Source organism: Tamandua tetradactyla, chromosome 7, assembly GCF_023851605.1.
Source record: "Tamandua tetradactyla isolate mTamTet1 chromosome 7, mTamTet1.pri, whole genome shotgun sequence".
NCBI classification, from domain to species: Eukaryota; Metazoa; Chordata; class Mammalia; order Pilosa; family Myrmecophagidae; genus Tamandua; species Tamandua tetradactyla.
Window position 1 is genome coordinate 40,476,181 of NC_135333.1, and position 18,273 is coordinate 40,494,453.

Sequence of the window (18,273 nt, forward strand, 5' to 3'; positions counted from 1 at the left end):
CACCCCTTCCCCACGCCCCTCTCATGGCAATCTCCATGCCTCCTCCAGGAAGCCTTCCCTGGTGTGTTGGCAGGGCCCCTTTGGAACCAGGAGCCAGATAAGAAATGTGAAACCAGGGCCTGGGGCTCCACCCTGGGCGTCCAGTAAGGCCCAGAATGGCAGTGGGGTCCCTGGCCTTCGTGGGGTCCTTGGACATATCAGCTCACTACCCTGAGCCTCAGGGTTTGCACCTATGAAACAGGAGCAATGAGCTGCCTCTCGAAACTTGGAAGCTTCAGAGATGATGCTCAGAAAGGTCACCCAGCCCTCGTGTAGAAGAGGAGCCTGAGGGTCAGAGAGGTGGCGGTCCACCCAGGGTCACACAGCATCACACGACACTGTGCCCCCTGGCCTGCACGCCCGGCCCCCTGGCTGCATCTCGGCTGCCCCCGGCCCCCCACGCCCACCCCGCCTACCTTCCTGCCCGCCTCGTTGTTGTGCAGGTTCATGAGGCGCCGCGCGTTCTTCTTGATCTCGCGGGCGTCCACGAAGCGCCGGGAGAAGTCGATGCCGTAGCGCACGTCGGCCGAGCAGCCGCCCCACTTCCAGCCCTCGGCCTGGTTGTAGTAGCCCTGCTTCTCGCGGTCGCAGCCGCAGTTGCTGAGGTTGCCCTGGCTGCAGGCGGCGGTGACCGCGTGGGCCACACCGGCTGCAGTGATGGCGTAGGTGAAGGCGGCCTCACGGCTTCCTGGGGTGGGGGGGGGAGCACACAGTGAAACCTGCCGCTCCGGGCTGGGCCGGGCTCAGGGGACACAGGGCTGGGGGACCTTGGACTCGGCACGTCCCCTCTTTGCAAAGTGGAGCCACCCCACCCCTTGCGGGGTTGCCGTGAGGCAGTGTCAGTATACAGTGGGTGCTTATTACCTGCCCCGACCCTCCCATGGCAGGTAGGGCCATCATCGGCCGGTCTCCCCGCCCCCAGTGCCCGGGCTGGGGAGGACCAGTTCCTACAACTCAGGGGCAGTGGCGGGAGCCTGGGTGGGGGGTTCTGCACCGCTGCCCCCTCTTCTCTGCAGCTTCCTCATAAAGGGGCCCTTCGTGCTGGTCCCCGTGGGGACCCCGAGCACATGGTGAGAGGGAAGCTGGGACCATGGGGCAGCACAGGGGACCCCACACCACCCAGCCAGCCCCACCCTGGGCTCTCTGTCACCACCTCTTTCTCCCTGCTCCCTCCCACCTCAGTCCATACCCAGACCCAGGTATTTCTGGTCCCCCTGAGTCTCCCCCTCCACCCCAGCAGGCCTGCCCAGCCCCATCTCCCCAGGCTTCCCAGCCTCCCTTGTCCCCTTTACCTCCCAATCACCAGTCAGTTTGTCTCAAAGGACAACTCTGGACAGGGCGCTCCTGCCCGCGCCGTCACACGTTCTCCTGTGCCGGCAGAGCCAAGCTCACACTGAGCAGGGAAAGGCAGGCCCACAGCCCACACCCGCTGCCTTTCCCAGCCCCTCTGCCTCTGCTCCACCCAAATGAAGACTCCCTCCTTCCCTGCTGCTTACCCCACTGTGGGTTTTCCTGGCCTTTGGGGTAGAATTCCCTTCCTCTTGCTCGAATCCTGACTGCCTTCCAAGGCCATGCTCTGACACCCCCTCCTACAGGCAGCTTTCCCAGATGCCCCAGCCGGATGGAAGCCCTCACCGACTGAACTCCCTTGGCCCCACATCTGACCCCTTGTGCTCTTGACTCTCTCCACCCAGGTTAGTGCTAGGGGTGGAAACTTGTAGCGTCCTCAGAGTCCAACAGCCCCTTGGACGGCGGCACCAGCTCTCATTTCTTCTTTGTTGTATTTTCTCCCACCCCAGGTTGGCTCTGCCTCCTTCCCCTTTGATCCCCTCGGGTCCCCATCAACTCCCCACCAGCACAGAGCTCCCGAGATCCAGGGCTGGGTCTGTGCCATCTCCCCATCCCCAGCCACCTGAGCAGGCCCCATAAATGTTGGCTCAAGAACCGAAAGCCAAATCCCAGTGACGGGCATCTCGCAGGCCTTATCTCACCACGTGCAGAGTGTGCAATTGTGCATTGCACTTCTGGAAGCACCCTCAGCTGGCTCACCAACCGTCCTCATTACTGGGGGCTGAGGTGATCGCCCACAGATTGAGAGAGGTGTTGCAGGTCAAGTCCATTCCACAAACATTTATTGAGCATCTCCTGTATGCCTGGGACCACCTCCTCATACTGCAATGGCTATGAACTCCCTGGGGGTCTCCAACCTTGGTGGGGCCCCTGTTCCCCTGGGGTTTTCTTCCTCCCTGAGTGAGGACCAGGGTGGGGCTGCCAAGAGACAGAGGGGCTTTGGTTTGCTGTCAGTGAGGACGAATGCCTACCCCTGGGAGGACCTGTTGGGAGGTGTCCCTGCCTCCAGAGCCTGCAAAGGCCTCCTCCTCCCCCTCCTCCTCCCTCCTCCTCCTCCTCTTCCTCTTCCTCCCCCTCCCCCTGCCACACTGGCCTAGCCTCTCCTTCCTGGCCCCCTCCATGCCGGGCCAGCCCCCAGGCAGGACCCCTTCTGAGCCTGGTCACAGGAAGCTGCCTTCTCCCCCAGTCTCCCCCGCAGCTCAGTAAGAACTCTACCTCCACACAGCTCAGGGCCCAAATTGCTCTTTGCTGCTCTGGTCACTCTTTGAGGGATGTGGATGAGCCCCGTCCCCCCACTGTGCAGGCCCGGCCAGCAGGGCTCCCAGCCTGGGCCCCATGACCTAAGAGGACAGAAAGGCATGGAGACGGGCAAAATATAGGAAACAGACCCCAGCTCTTGTGAAGGGAAGCCACCAGGTTGGAGACAGCTTCCAAAGGTGCCTGCTCCAACTCCGGCATCCCAGTCCACAGAGCCCATGGACAGGCTACTCCGCTGAACAGTGTGCTATGCTTGGGCCAGGAGGCCTTAGGCAGGGCAGCTGCATCTTGGGCACCACAGGCACCACAGGGAACCATGGGTACCACAGGGAACCACAGGCACCACAGGGAACCACGGGTACCACAGGGAACCACAGGTACCACAGGGAACCACGGGTACCACAGGGAACCACAGGCACCACAGGGAACCACGGGTACCACAGGGAACCACAGGTACCACAGGGAACCACGGGTACCACAGGGAACCACAGGCACCACAGGGAACCACGGGTACCACAGGGAACCACAGGTACCACAGGGAACCACGGGTACCACAGGGAACCACAGGCACCACAGGGAACCACAGGTACCATGGGGAACCACGGGCACCACCAAGGGGAACCATGGGGCACCATGGGGAACCACAGGAACCCACAGATACTACAGGGAACCATGGGCACCATGGGGAACCATGAGTACCACAGGGAACCACAGGCAACATGGGGAACCACAGGCACCATGAGGAACCTCAGGGAATCACAGGTACCATGTGGCCCCAGGGAGCACCATGGAGCACCATAGAAACCAGGGGGCAACAGGGACACCACAGCAGCACTTTCTTGCAAGGGCTGGGATTGGACACAGTCAGATCTGGACTTTAGAGAGCATGCTTTTTTACTGCAAGAGGGATTGAGATTCTGGAACTATTTAGAAGACAGATGAGAGAGCTGTGCAGCAGAATGATGATGATGGTGATGATGAAGATATTGACGGTGGTGGTCATGATGGTGGTCACAATTGTGCAGATGCTGATGATGGTGACGACAGTGATGGTGAAGATGATAATGGTGGTTGTGATGCTGATGGTGATGATAGTGACGGCGGTGATGGTGACGGCGGTGATGGTGATGGTGGTGATGACGATGGTGATAATGGTGGCGGTGGCGATGGTGATGATGGTGGTGATGGTGGTGATGGTGGTGATGGTGACGGCGGTGATGGTGATGGTGGTGGTGATGGTGGTGATGGTGGTGGCTAACACTTACATAGCTCTCACAGCCCATCAGCTCACTTCTCAGCCATTCACAAACATTCTTGTTTAACTCTCACAACCGTACGATGTGGGTTCTATGGTGACCCCATTTTTCAGATAAGGAGACTGAGGCATAGAGAGGTTATGCTAATGACAGAGGCAGGACTTGAGCCCAGGCAGAGGGTTCTGAAGCCTTAAGAGGCCAAGGGAGGGACCAAGGTATTGGACTAAGTGACCTTGGGCCAGAGATGACAGGAGCAGCGGGATGAGCAGCTTTTGGGGAGCAGCTACTGTCCTTGGACTCTCTGTGGAGCCTCAGGACACAGAGGCCCAGCAGGCAGGTGAATGCTGGGTTGAGGGCTGGGGAGGCAGAGCTGGTGGTGAGAATGAGTGTGTGTCTCAAGCTAGGTGCCCACTGAGGGTTTAGAAAGCTCAAAGAACTGTGCAATCATTTCCAGAGGACCAGCTGACGGAGGTAAAAAGTCCAACAATCCGGCAAGCCCTGCCTGAGCCAAAACAGACGAGGGCATTCTCTTGGGGGGCCCAGAACCTTCTGGCCTCCTGGGACCTCCTCTCCCCGACATGTCCCTGTGTTTTGACAGAGCGGCCGCCCAGGCAGTTTTGATACCGTGCCATCCTGTAGACCCCGAGCAGGAAGGAGACACTGAGGCTGGACTGTGCTTTTTGGGGACATGTAACAGGGACCTCGCGCCACCCACCCCCCCCCCCAGGCTCTACTCTCACCTGGTTTTGCCTGTAGCAAGTGCAGACTCTCAGTTACTTACTCATCAGTTACTCATCGGGCTGCCACTCCCACTAATTTCTTTTTTATTTGGTTTTAACGAGACAAACCCGCTCGTCTCTCCAGACAGAGACGAGCTGGAGGCGAGCTGCGGACAGAAGGCGTCATTTTGGGGGGACCACGAGGAAAATGTCAATGGTGGAGAGTCGCTGCCACAGATCCAGGGGTTCTGAGCATCCGCGTGCCGCTCGCGTGCCCTCACCCCCGCCCCGTTCTCACACGGCCCTGCGGGCTAGGGACCAGGGCCCCAGCTCAGAGGGCTTTGGGCGCGCCCCAGATCTCAGTGCAGAGAGGGAACAGGGCCAGGAGGCTGTGGAGAGTCCCGGCCTCCCTCCCCAAACCACTCCTGGGGCTCCGAGGGGGACCGTCTTGCCAGTCCCAGCTCTCAGCCGTTTTCTCCTCCCAGCACCAGCCTTAGGAGCTCTCAGGCCGAACACCAGCCAGCCCTGAGATTGACAGAGAACCTGACCTTTGTGCTGGGTGTGGTCAGCTTTGAGCCTATGGGCTGCTGCTGCTCAGCAACCCTCCGTGGCTCCCAAGGCCTCTGGGCTGGCTTCAAGTGCCTTAGCCTGACTCCTAGGGGCCCCTGAGACCCGGCCCCCCTCCCGGCCCCACTCAGAGCTTCCCACCCCCACCCAGCTTGGCCAGGGTGAACCATAGGCCCACCCCTGGCAGGTGCCCCACCCAGGTGTGCAGCAGCCACCCATGAATAAATGACCCAGTGGCCTGCCTTGAAGGTCAGTGGCCCTTGCTCCTTCTGGAATACTAGCTGGCATTCCCATGAGTCCGTACCTTTCCCAGAACTACGGGGTGAGTGTGCCCTCCCCTGGGCTGTCACCAGGTGCCCTGTGGGCTGCAGGAGGTGGGGGGGGGTGCAGGAGCCACACCTGACTCTTTTATGTAACCCCACATTTCCCCCCAAGAGCAGGTCTGGATGGGGCATTTTACCCACATCACCGTGTTTTATCTCCACAACAGCCTGAGGAGGTGGGTCCTTTTGATTAGCCCATTTCACAGATGGGAGCACTGAGCCTCCCAGGTGTTCAGTGACTGCCCGGATGCACAGCAAGGTGGCAATCCCCCCCTCAGGCCTCTAGACAGGCCTTGAGATGGGGGTGGGGACAGCAGGAAGCTGGGTGAAGGCAGCAGGGATGGTTTGCAGGGATGCCACACTGGCTTCAGGCATACTCGGGGGTCTCAGGAGGCCCAGGGGCCCTTCTTAGGGCCAAGAGCCTGCCCAGCAGGATCCACCCAGCTGGGGCCAGGTGCCAGGGTCTGTAAGCTCAGATGCAGGGGATACAGTGACCATCTGGGCAGGAGGCCACACATTGGTCTCCTCATCCCACAGCCCTCCTGAGTCCCAGACAGGCTTTTGAGACCTGAGCTCCCCAGCCCCATGCTCAGGCCTGTCCCCCAGGTTGTCCCCATCCCCCATGACACCCAGACAAACCATTAGTCCGAGGTTCAGGGAAAGCAGAGGGAGGCACTGGGAGGTCAGGGCAGAGCGCACAGGCCTGCTGTGTGGCCCCAGGCAAATTACCAACCCTCTCTGAGTTTGTATCTCCACTTGCCAAGTGAGGCTGGTGATCGTCGGCCCACTCCATGGCCCCCAGAGTCAGCCCCGTGAGCAAACGTGAATAGTTGTTGCCACCCACAGTGTGGAGGGGGCGTGTGGGCCAGGGCCCTCCCGGGCACGGCATTGGATGTCCAGGACCAGAAACCACCTCCTCCTAGGACTGGACACCAGCCCTGCCCAGTCTTTCCTCCTACATAGAGAAAATCCAGAATATCAGCAGCAGAGTCTCCAGGGACCACAGCCAAGGGGGTAAACTGAGTCCACGGGAGCAGAGGCTCACCTTGGCCGCACATGGGCCCCAGGCACCAGACTCATCTTCATAAGCCACTTTTGGAAAGAGTAAAGCTGGAGTTGGAGCAGGAATGGAGCTGTCCACTCGCCCTCCTCAGGGCAGAGCTGGGGGCTGTGCCCACCCGCCCCATGCCACTGGCACTTCCTAGTACCCATTTCCTAGCCAGCATGTGAGTTTTAGAAAGCCACAGCAAGCCACCATTGAGTTCCTAGTAACCCAATTAACAGCAGGCCCTGAGGAGGTAAAGTGGGAACGGGAGCCAGGAGCCGGAGCCTCGGTGCTGGGGGAGCCTCTGGGGCCACAGGTGAGACCTCCCCAGCCTCCGGCAAGGTACTGAGGCCCAGAGAGGGGCAGACACCTTCCCGGGCCACACAGCAATTTAGGCAGTGGGAAGCCCAGACCCAACACTTCTGAGGGGGCTCAGAAGTGGGGACCATGTACCATCCCAGAGCCCTTTGGGAAGCAAGAAGGAGCAGCTCAGGGTCTGATGCCTTGAGTTCAAGTCCAGACCCTAAAATGTGCCAGGTGAGCGACCCTGGGCCAGTCAAAGGGGCTTTCTGGGCCCATTTCACTCCCACATGACCGAGTCGCTATGGCTGGAGAAAGAGGAAATGGGGAATGGGGAGTGGTGGTTCCTTTTGCAGGTGATGAAAATGTTCTAGAACTGCCTGTGGAGATGGTTGGGCGGTTGTACCTATTGAGTTTACTAAAAGCAACTGAATTGGATGGTTTAGGTGGTAGATGAATTGTATGGTATGCGAATTATAGCTCAGTATATCTATTATCCAAATGTTAAAATTAAAATATATATATATTGAGTAGATGGAAATATTAGTGGTCAATGAGAAGGAGGGTTAAGGGGTATGGTTTGTATGAGTTTTTTCTTTTTTCTTTTTACTTCTTTATCGGGAGTGATGAAAATGTTCTAAAAAATGATCATGGTGATGAATATACAACTATGTGATGATATTGTGAGCCGCTATGTACGGAATGTTTGTATGTTAAGAATGTATGTTCTCTCAAAACCACAATGAGATATCATCTCACACCCACCAGAATGGCCATTATCAACAAAACAGAAAATGACAAGTGCTGGAGAGGATGCGGAGAAAGAGGCACACTTATCCACTGTTGGTGGGAATGTCAAAGGGTGCAACCACTGTGGAAGGCAGTTTGGCGGTTCCTCAAAAAGCTGAATATAGAATTGCCATACGACCCAGCAATACCATTGCTAGGTATCTACTCAAAGGACTTAAGGGCAAAGACACAAACGGACATTTGCACACCAATGTTTATAGCAGCGTTATTTACAATTGCAAAGAGATGGAAACAGCCAAAATCTCCATCAACAGAAGAGTGGCTAAACAAACTGTGGTATATACATACGATGGAATATTATGCAGCTTTAAGACAAGATAAACTTATGAACCATGTAATAACATGGATGGACCTAGAGAATATTATGCTGAGTGAATCCAGCCAAAAACTAAAGGACAAATACTGTATGGTCCCACTGATGTGAACGGACATTCGAGAATAAACTTGAAATATGTCATTGGTAACAGAGTTCAGCAGGAGTTAGAAACAGGGTAAGACAATGGGTAATTGAAGCTGAAGGGATACAGACTGTCCAACAGGACTAGATACAAAAACTCAAAATGGACAGCACAATAATACCTAATTGTAAAGTAATCATGTTAAAACACTGAATGAAGCTGCATCTGAGCTATAGGGTTTTTTTTTGTTTTGTTTGCTTGTTGGTTTGTTGTTGTTGTTTTTTTACTATTACTACTACTTTTATTTCTTTTCTTTATATTAACATTTTATATTTTTTTCTGTTGTCTTGCTAGTTCCTCTAAACCGATGCAAATGTACTAAGAAACAATGATCATGCATCTATGTGATGATGTTAAGAATTACTGAGTGCATATGTAGAATGGTATGATTTCTAAATGTTGTGTTAATTTCTTTTTGTTTTTCTTTCTGTTAATAAAAAAAAAATAAAAAAAATAAAAAAAAAAGAATGTATGTTCTCGTACGTTGTTTTATCAATAAAAAATTTTTTTAAATTAAAAAATAAATAAATCCATTATAAAAAAATGTAGCATTTTGGGGTATAAGGGTCATTCAGTGGTAGAATTCTCTCCTGCCATGCAGGAGACCAGGGTTCAATTCCCAGCCCGGGCACTTCCAAAAAAATAAATAAACAAATGGTGCTGCAATCATATTATAGTCACATGCAAAAAGAATAAAATGTGACCCCCACCATACAGCACACACAAAAAAGTAGCATTTGGCTCCCGACTGAACCATCCCCAAGGCCTGGTTGGTGTGAAGGAGCCTCCACCGCCCAGGACGCCCGGCTCGGAGGAGCAGGTGGCTGGCCCCAGGCCATGGGCAGAGAGCACAGCACTAGAGTCCCACCCTGGACCCCATACCCATGTCAGGACCTCACCCAGCCCCAGGACAGGGCCAATGTCCCGTCTGCTTCCCGCTGCACCAAACAAGTCAGGCCCCTGTCTGGCTGGGCCCGCTATCCGCTGCCTGTTCATGCACACCCCTCCCTCTGTCCCTCATTCTGCTGTCCTTGTGTGTCTCCCCAGCACCAGATGCAGGCCCCCTCCTGGCCAGACCCCCAGAGTCTAGGAAGAGGCACCCCCACCCCTGCCCATCAAACCCCAGCGGGGACCTGCCCCAAAGCCAAGCACGCACAGGGCAAGAACGGGCTGAGGGGCTGGGACAGGCTCTGTCAGACAGTGGAGGGGGAGGGCAGCCCTAAGGGGTGGAGGGGAAGGGGAGAGGGCAGATGGGGGGCTGGGGTGGAGTGTGGTCAGGGGCCCCCCTCGCGGGAAGGGCTGCTGATGGCAGGCCCTGAATGACAAGAGAGGGGAGCCATACAGAAGTGCAAGGAACAGTGTTCCGAGCTGAGGGAAGAGCATGTGCAAAGGCCCTGAGGTGGGACTGAGCAGGGCATGGGTGGCATGCACAGCAGGAGCTGGGGTGTGCAAGAGCTTCAGAAGTCACCTGGAGGGTTCTGGATTTTATCCTCTGGAGATGAGAACCCCCTGGAGGGGGCTGGTCTGACATATTTAAGAAGCCTCATTAGCTCGGGGAGGGACTGCAGGTAGAAACAGGGGGACAAGAACGGAGGCCATTGCCAGGGTCCCAGTGAATGATGGTGGCCTAGCCAGATAGACCAGTGGCCAGATTTGGGACATAGTCTGAGCGTGCAGCCAACAGATTTGCAGGCGGATCAATGAGCAGGGTTTAGGGAAGGGAGTCCAGAAGGGCTCCCAGCTGTGGGGCTTGAGCAGCTGGGGGTATCCACTGGGACAGCGGACACTTGAAGAGGATCAGGCTTGGGGGGAAGCCCAGAGGCTGCTAGGGAGTAGCAGCTCCCCACCTGGATCTGGAGGTACCCTGGGACTGCAGGGTGAAGTGACCCCCTAGCACGCAGGCCAACTCCAAATGGGCCTGGGGAGCCCATGCATGGCCTGGGCAGGGGCGTGAGGCTCAGGTAGGGGTCTGGAGGCCTCTCCATGCAGTCAGGAGCTTTTCACCAGGTGGACACTTTCGAGAAGCAGATCACACCAGGGAGGCCAGGGCAGAAGCCCCTGTGTCACCTCCAGAGGCCTGGGCATTGACAGCGGGAGGGCCTCCTGGTCTGAGCTCCCCCCATCCTGCCTGGGCCCCCAAGCTCCCCCCTAGCTGGGAGTGACTGGGTAAGGACTGCACCCATCCCTCGCCCCATTTACAGGTGGTGAGTTCAAGGCTCAAGGAGGCGAGGGACCCCTGGGTCACACCAGAAGCTTGTTTGTCACCTGGTAAGCTGGTGCTGAGCCCAAGTCCAGGTTCCTGGGCCTTAGTCTGGACAGGGCCCTCAGGAGGCTGCTGGACTTAGGAGCTGGACCTGAGAAGCCCAGAGACCCAGGCAGGGCCCAGCATGTCCCCTGGGCTCAGCTCAGCTTTGGCACCTCACCCTGGGGCCTGAGGCCAGTTCCTAATGTCCCCTGGCATGGGGGGGGGGGGGTGTGCCCACTCCCTGCCTGCCAAGCTAGTCTCAGGTCTGCATCCCCAGGACACAGGGCCCGAACTGACAGAGCCAGGGAGGTGCGGGCTCAGGGCCAGGGGGCTAGGGGTGAGGTGGCATGGGTGGAGGGGCAACAGGTGCCAGGAGAGCCCAGAGAGGCCCACCAGGCCCCAGGTAGGCCCACACCCCTATTTCTGCAGCCAACAAGGCAGAAGCACAGAACCCCAGCTGGCCAGCTCCCCCACAACCTGGCCTGGGGTTCATAGCAGCTTTGCTCCCCTGTGCCTCAGTCTCTGCATCTGTGAAATGGAGGGAATAACAGCACCCATTCACTGGGCATAGGGGGTGTGGGACACCTGGCCACAAGGTATGCTCGACATGAGGGTTCTGCTTGCACCACTGCTCTTGGAGTGGGCACAGACCTCATTAGGGTTATGTGTGCTCATGCCTGTGACATGCACACATATGCCTCTGCACAACTGCATGTATGTGTATGTGTTCATATGTGTCCGTGTGTGTGTGTGCATGTGTGATGTGTGTGCCCACACACAGGCATGGGCACATGCATGTACATGTGTGCACACAAGTGTGTGTGTCTCCACACAAGTGCATGTGCATATACATGTGTGTGCCTGTGTGTATGTATCCACACAATTGCATGCACGTGCACATACATGTGTGTCCATGCATGTGTGGCTCTCTCCATCCCTTACTGTCTCTGTTCCTCTGTCCCTCGGCCCCTCTCCGTCCCTCTGTCTCTCTCCAGCCCCGCCCTGGCACCCCCGCCGGCTCCGGCTGAGTCAGTGTCTCCACGCTAAGCTCTCCCCTGCCGTTGTCATAAACAGAGCTCTGGGAGAAGCAGGCCAGGTCCCAACATGCCAGCACGCCCGCGCGCCCGCGGCCTTTGTTCCGACTTAGCGGAGGCCCTCACACGCTGCCCAGCATCCCCCGCAGGGCAGGCGGGCTCCAGCTGGGCCACGACCATTGTGTCCCACCCAGCATGTAGGACGGGGGAGTCACTGAGGCCCAGGGTGGGCAGAGCCAGGTCCGGGTCCACACAGCGAGGGGTGGCACGGAACTTGGGGTCTTGTCCTGAGCACTGCATCCTGAGCTGCGTCTGGCCTTCCGTGAGCTCCCTGCCCCCTTCCCTTGACGCCCCTGCCACCTGCGGCTCCCCCCACAGCTCCTACATCAACCTGGGCTTGCAACAAAATCAGCAACTTCCTATTTGCAGGGACTTGGGGCCACAAAGGGTCCCCTTCCCTCCCGAGGGCCGCCCCATGCCTCCCAGCACCCGGAGCCCCTCGGAGCACAGTGGGTGAGTGAGTGGGCTCCGAGCTGGGCAGCAGGTCCAGCGCCAAGGGTCTGCGTGGCCCACCATGCCTGTCTGAGTTCAGGCCCCCACTTATGGCGTGAGAATAAGAGACCCTGAAACGAGGGCCCCACCCATGCCCTGGCCTGCAGGGTCCTCAGGAAACCACTGCAACTGAGACCCCAGGCCCACCTTGTCCTCAGGGGCCAAGGGTAAGGGCCCTGCCTCAGCAGCCCAGGGACCCTTGTCCATGGGAACCCTTGAGCAGAGCCCCAGCATGGGAAGCTTGAGGTTGGGGATGCAGGAGACCCTCCTGTCCTCATTCCAAGGTGAGACCTCGGCGTCCTGGCTGAGCCCCGGCACCCACCCGTCCTGGCACAGGTCGGTAGACTGAGGCCCCACGAGTAGAGAGTAGGGCGCCCTCTCCCTGGCCCACGGCCTTGCCTATCTGCTGGGACCTTGCCAGGGAGAGTGGAAAATCCCCACCATGGGACACATTCCAAGAGCCCTTCAAGGGCTGTGTGGAAGGACCCAGGGCGGGGAGGAGACACCCCCATCCCTCCGCCCAGCCCACCTGGCCCATCAGCAGGGCTGGGCACGCCCTGGAAGGCCCTAAGCCACTTCTGCAGCCACCTCAGAAATCCGCTCCCCAGGGGGGACAGAGGCTCCTGGCCCGCCCCAGGAGTGACCGCGGGCCTGGCCCCCGACAGTCCCCACACTGCGTCCTGAACCCCAAGCCGGCTAAGGCTCTTGGCCTCCCAGGAGTGACTTTCTGCTCCTGTCTTCAAGACCCCAGTTCCCTGCTTTTCCCTCAGGCCCCGGCTGCCTGGAACCTGAGCCTTGGAAATATCTGCACTGTGGCTGTCCCCAGTACAGGCTGGGGTTGCAAGGTGACAGGGTGCTCAGCTGCGCCCTGATGGAGGCAGGACCACCCCCACACCCAGGCCCTGGGCCGAGAGAGTCTGCCTCTCCCATCTGGCCCTTCCCACCAGGGCTTAGCCAGGGGTCCCAAGCTCTGCGATGGCAGAGCCCTGCCCCAGGTCCGGCATACAGCAGGTGCTCAATGCATGCAGGCAGAAGGACAGACACGCTGATAGAAGGGATCCCCCCTTCAAGGCCCCTCCTTCCTATGCCCTGAGCTTCCCCCAGTCACCCTTGGCCCTGGGGGCTGCCCGGCCGGCACTGGGGGACGAGGCCCCGGGAGGGGAAAAACCTCAGCCCTGCCCCTCCATGGGGTGACCTTGGGCAGCTAGCAACCCCAGAGACAAGCGTCACCCAGTGGGAGCATGGCATTAGCCATTAGGGCCACTTCCATGTGTTCTAGAAGCCACACCTAGAAAAGTAAAAATTAAGTAGGCGGGATGAATTTTAATGATATAGTTATTTTAGCCAATATAGACAAAGCATTATTTCAACATGGAATCAGTAAAAAGTCATGAGTGTGGTCTTTTGCATGCTTCATGGTGTTGCATGCCACGTGTCTTACACACAACAACACACCTCGACTGCACTCGCCTTACTTCTAGCATTTGTCTATGGTGGATGGTGCAACCCCAGGACCCTCATCCCTCCAGGGAGCCAGAATTCCCCTGGGTCTAGTTTGCAAACTCCAGGCCAGGCTCCAGCGCACAGTAGGTGCACAGGCCCAGGAGTCCTCCCTCTTCTCCGAGGACCCTTGCCTCGGACCACTGGGCAGCCTGGAGGACCCTGCCCCTCAGACACCCCAAGCAGAGTCCCTCTGCCCTCCTCTGAAGGTCCAGGGCCTGGTGGCCTTTCCAGAAGCTCTACTCTGCACAGCCAGTAGGCTTGGAGCTCCAACAGGCAAGGCCCACCTTAGAAAACCACTCCCAGTGCAAATTGCACCCACAAAGCAAACAGGAGCAGGAGACAGCTGTGCCGGCCAGTCGCCCAGGGCTGCTCATGTGAGACGGGATTAGGGGCAGCCCCTATGCCTAGTCATGGCCGAGACCGGCACATGACAGGCAGGACCCAGCCTTCCATGGCAGCACACTGAGTACACACAACTGCAGCCCCTATGCCCAATGCCAGCGGGTCCCGGGGTTCTCTGGGCACAGGGGCAGTGGGGCAGTGGCTAGATGGGGCCAGCATAGGGAGATAATTCCATCCCTGCTCAGAGCCTTCCCTGCTTTCCATGCTCCAGCCCTGCTCCAGCCCTGCCTCTACCCCTCTAGCCTCAGGGTTCCCCTCTGTCCCCTCCCCAGTGACCTTGATGTCCATGCCATCCCTGGAAAATATCTCTTCTCTGCCACTGGGCCTTGGCAAATGCTGTTCCTTCCACCAGAATCCCCTTCCCTCTGCTCACCTCCAGGCTGGCCTGGGTCACTCCAACTCACCCTGGGGTCTCAACCTACTGGTCACCTATTCAGAGAAGCCCTCGTCAATGATCCTGGACTGGTTAGGGGCTCCGTAGGATGCTTCCTGATATGCTTAGGGCCCCAGGTTTCTAAGGGGCTTCCCTAGAATGCAAGGTATACTCCCACTCTCATGTCTCCCCCTCAGCCCTCAATTGACCCATGCCAGGGCAGACAATAGCCAAATCAGGACACGTGCACCCTTAATTCACTTTTGGTTAACAGAAGAGATAGGCTAGGAAGATCTTTGAAAGGTAAGGGAGCAAGCCTGGGGCAGGCTGGGTGCAGGAGTCACCCGGCCTGAGGGAACCCAGGCAATGTTAGGGAAGGGAGGCATAGCATGAGCCTTGATCCCTTGAAGGGAGCAGAAGCAGCTGGCACCCGGGGGCCCCACAGCAAAGCCAGTCAGGGTGGTCTGAAGAAAGATCTAGCTTAGGGGCAGTAATGAGCTGCCCATCTTTGGAAGCATGCAAGCAGTGGCATCAGGTACTGGCAAAGGGAGTGGAATTTTGCACAAGGGGTCGATTTGCTCCTTTAAGGAGGCTTCCTTCAGCCCTGAAGATTTAGACATGGCCCAAAGTCATAGGCAACCCCACCTACCTAGGCCACTCCACCTCTGCCAGCCAATCGTTAATTGGCATGGTCTGAGCAGCTGCTCCACGAGTGCCCACCGGCCGCCTGCCAGCTCATGGCCTGGCTCCCATACCATGCCTGGGGCACCCAGCACGCCTCTGCCATGGGCTCAGCCCTACTTCCTGCTCATGCTTCCAGCAGCCCAGCCTGGGAGGGGCAAGGTGCTTGCCTGGACCCCTCTCAAGGCACCGCCTGGGTCCTGCTGCCTGTGGAGCTCAGCCCAGCTCAGCCTGTAGTCATGGCCCAGAGCCAGGAGCTGCGCTCCAGCAGACAGCAGTGAGGAGCCATGGAGGGTTCCAGGCTGGGCAGAGGCCCTCAGGCCTGGGTTCTAGAATGTCCACCCAGCAGCAGAGGGCAGGGGGAGCCTGGAGGCAGGTGCTGAGCTGGACCAGGGCAGGGGAGGGCTGGGAGACAGCCGGGGTGGGGGAGCAAAGCACCAGAAGGTGGCTGTGGTCATGGCCTGGCTGAGCAAGAGAAGAGCCAAGGAAGGAATGAAAAAGGCTTCCCCCGCAGGGAATGGGATGGAAGAAGACAGGGCAGAGGAAAAGGGGCTTGCGCGCTGAGAAAGCAAGCAGCAGCCAAGGCCCGGCGGTGGGACGGGCTGGAGGTTCCCAGGGGCCAGTCACACTGAGCCATCCCCAAGGAGCCACTGTGCTGGCCTTGACACTCAAGGGAGAGGTGGGGAGGAGGAAGGAGGGTGGAGTCAGCAAGTCACGGGCAGGAATGGGCTCCCCAGCTTAGGGACACCTGGGGGGGGGGGTCCAACAGCTCCCGGCCACGGAGAACTCAGTAGGAGGAGCAGCCGCCCAGGTGGCCGGGAGCCAGGGCTGGGTCCTGATCTCCGAACCCAGGGACATGGAGTTCACTCAGGGTCTGAACAAGGAGGGCTGGGTGCAGATGCCTGCGTGAGGGGTGAGGGAAGACCAGAGAGGGGACAGCCAGGGTGGACAGCTCTGCCAAAGAGTTTGGCTTGGAAAGGTGTGTGAAAGAAGGAGTAGGTGTCTCAGAGTGGAGGGATCCCTGGACGCTGAGCCTAAGGATTCAGGCGCTCTCGGGGGACAGGGAGCAAGGGAAGCTGGCTGGGCCCAGGGAAAGTAACTAGGGGAGAGCTGCGGAAGCCCCCAGGCCCCAGTCCAGCCTGGTGTAGGGCGCAGAGGATGCAACTGCGGCCTGCAGAGCTCTGAGGCCAGTGTGCCACTCAACAAAGGGATCAGGTGGCTGGCGGGTCCCCAGTGCCACCCATCCCCCCCCCCCCGGGCTTTGGGCCGTCCACGGGAGTCGTAAATTTCCTGGGGTGTCAGTGTAAACCCCCTGCCTGGCCTGGAGAGGCCATCATCTCCCACACCCCTGGGTCAAGTGGTCCCAAGCAGAGTCCACGCCCCCAGCCCCAGTGCCAAGCCTGTTCCAGTGCCCGAGTCTCCCTCGGGGCAGCCTTTTCCAGGAGACACCGAGGGTGGCTGGAGAGGGTTGTGGAATCCCACAGAGAAACCGCGAGCACATCTGCGACCACCAAAACCACAGCCACTTCTCAGCCGCGGATCGGGGATGCCCACAGCCTGGGGTGCGAAGGGGCACTCCCCCACCCCCGCACACTCCGAGGGAGAGAGCTGCACTTGGGTGGTGGGGCCCCAGGGAGGGGGGCGGTGCCACCTTCCTGCCTGTGCCAGGTGCCACCCACAGCCTGCTCACCGCAAAGGGGCCCCCAGGGGCTTTCCGTGCCACCCCCGGCCCCGTGCCAGCCTTCCAAGCCCGTAGGACTCAGTGCTGGCCTGGGTCCCGGCAGCCAGGGCTCTGCCTGGTGGCCCAGGCCCCTCGGCCCTTGGGAAATCGGGGGTCTGGGCTAACAGGGCTCCCTTGCATGCCCGGCCCTGCACCCTGAGTTAGCACACCCCAAGTTAGCACTCTTCCGCTCTGGTCCTTACTAGGTCCTCACGGGACAGGCTGTGTCCCCAGCCCCACCTTCATTCATTCGACTTCAATTAATTGAGTACCTACTGTGTGCAGACCCTGGGCCAAATGCTGGGACCCAGACAAAGGCCCGTCCACCTCAGCTCCAAGTTCAGGTTACAAGTGAGGAAACTGAGGCCCCAGGTTGCCCTGAGGGTCGTGCCCAAGATCACATGGTTAGATTCTAACCCAGACCAGATCCAGAAGTCAGTTTTCCTTGAAGCCCCTTTCTGAACCACCAGATAGGCTCCTCTCTGTGCCTCAGTCTCCTTATCTGTAAAATGGGCACAGGAGCCCCTCTCCCAGGGCTGTGAAGCCAGGAAGATGGGACATCCAGCATGTGGCAAGGCTATCAGCAGGGGGCGTGCCCACTTGAGGAGCTCCGGTGGCCTCGTTGTTGAATTGGTGGCCCATCCCTCCCCCAGTCCCAATGCCGCCTGCACACCCCACCTGCCCTGTCCACCAGCCACCAGGCCTCTTGGTGCCACCAAACACAGCACACTGTAGCCTTTACTCATGCTGTTTTCTCTGCCTGGAATTCCCTTCCCCTTTCAGAATCACAACAGCATTTAAAAAGAACATGCCGTAAGCCGGCATTCTGCTCATTCGACCCTCACAGCAACCCCACGTGGCAAAGGCTGCAATGCTCCCTGTGGTTCGGACACAGAAATGGAGGCAAGGAGGGGCAGAGTGCAGGCCTCAGTCCACACGGTGGGGAGGGGAAGCCGGTGTGCCCTCTCCACTGCCTGGCCCTACCTGCCCCCAGCCTGCCACACTCATGCCCACACATCAGGACAACGTGCCCCGGCCACAGCCCACTTGCTCGGACCAGCTCCCATCGGCGCCTTCCAGAGGTTCTGGATCCCCACCCCAGCAAGGCAAGGACAAGGGTTCTGGGAAATGCTGTTGATGGCAAAGAAATAGGCCAGCGGGAGGCTCATGCAGTGCAGAGGGCGAGGGCGGTCTGCCCTGGAGCTAGGTGGGTGGGGGCCTGGCACCCCAGAGAGCCCTTACCTACTCGAAGCTCTTGTCCGAAGACAGTCTTCTCGCCGAGGGCAGAGCAGTTCCAGCGGCCGAAGCGGAACTGGTACTGGCACTCGTTGATGCCCATCTGAGCCCCCTCCCCAATCACGATGATGGCATCGGGCCGGCTCTGGCAGATGGCACGCTGCCGCGGGGCCAAGCCAGGAATCTTGTTGCAGATGATGTTGGCTCCCAGGGCCACCACGGAAGACAGCGCTCTGCGGAGGGGGAGGGGGACAGCAGTGAGACTGGGCTTCGCTCCTGCAGTTGGCAGAGTCTACCAAGTGCCTGCCACGTGCCAAGTGCCGCCCACCAGGAAGCAGAGCCCGGACACCTGCCCTTGAGGGGCTTGCATGCCCGGGAGTGGCTGGCAAAGGCTCTCACACCC

The 18,273-nt window shown here is 58.6% G+C and overlaps 1 protein-coding gene across 3 annotated transcripts in view; it reads right to left on the reverse strand.

The window, feature by feature from the left end:
* The window catches only part of WNT7B (Wnt family member 7B), a 50,577-nt gene that overhangs the window by 6,544 nt on the left and 25,760 nt on the right, over positions 1-18,273 (reverse strand). For all 3 annotated transcript variants that reach the window (XM_077169171.1, XM_077169170.1, XM_077169169.1), the window contains exons 2-3: positions 17,877-18,103; positions 456-727 (exon numbers count right to left, since the gene is read on the reverse strand). In XM_077169171.1, the coding sequence (XP_077025286.1) occupies positions 456-727; positions 17,877-17,973 (369 nt within the window). In that variant the 5' untranslated portion in view covers positions 17,974-18,103. The remainder of the gene's footprint in view (positions 1-455; positions 728-17,876; positions 18,104-18,273) is intronic.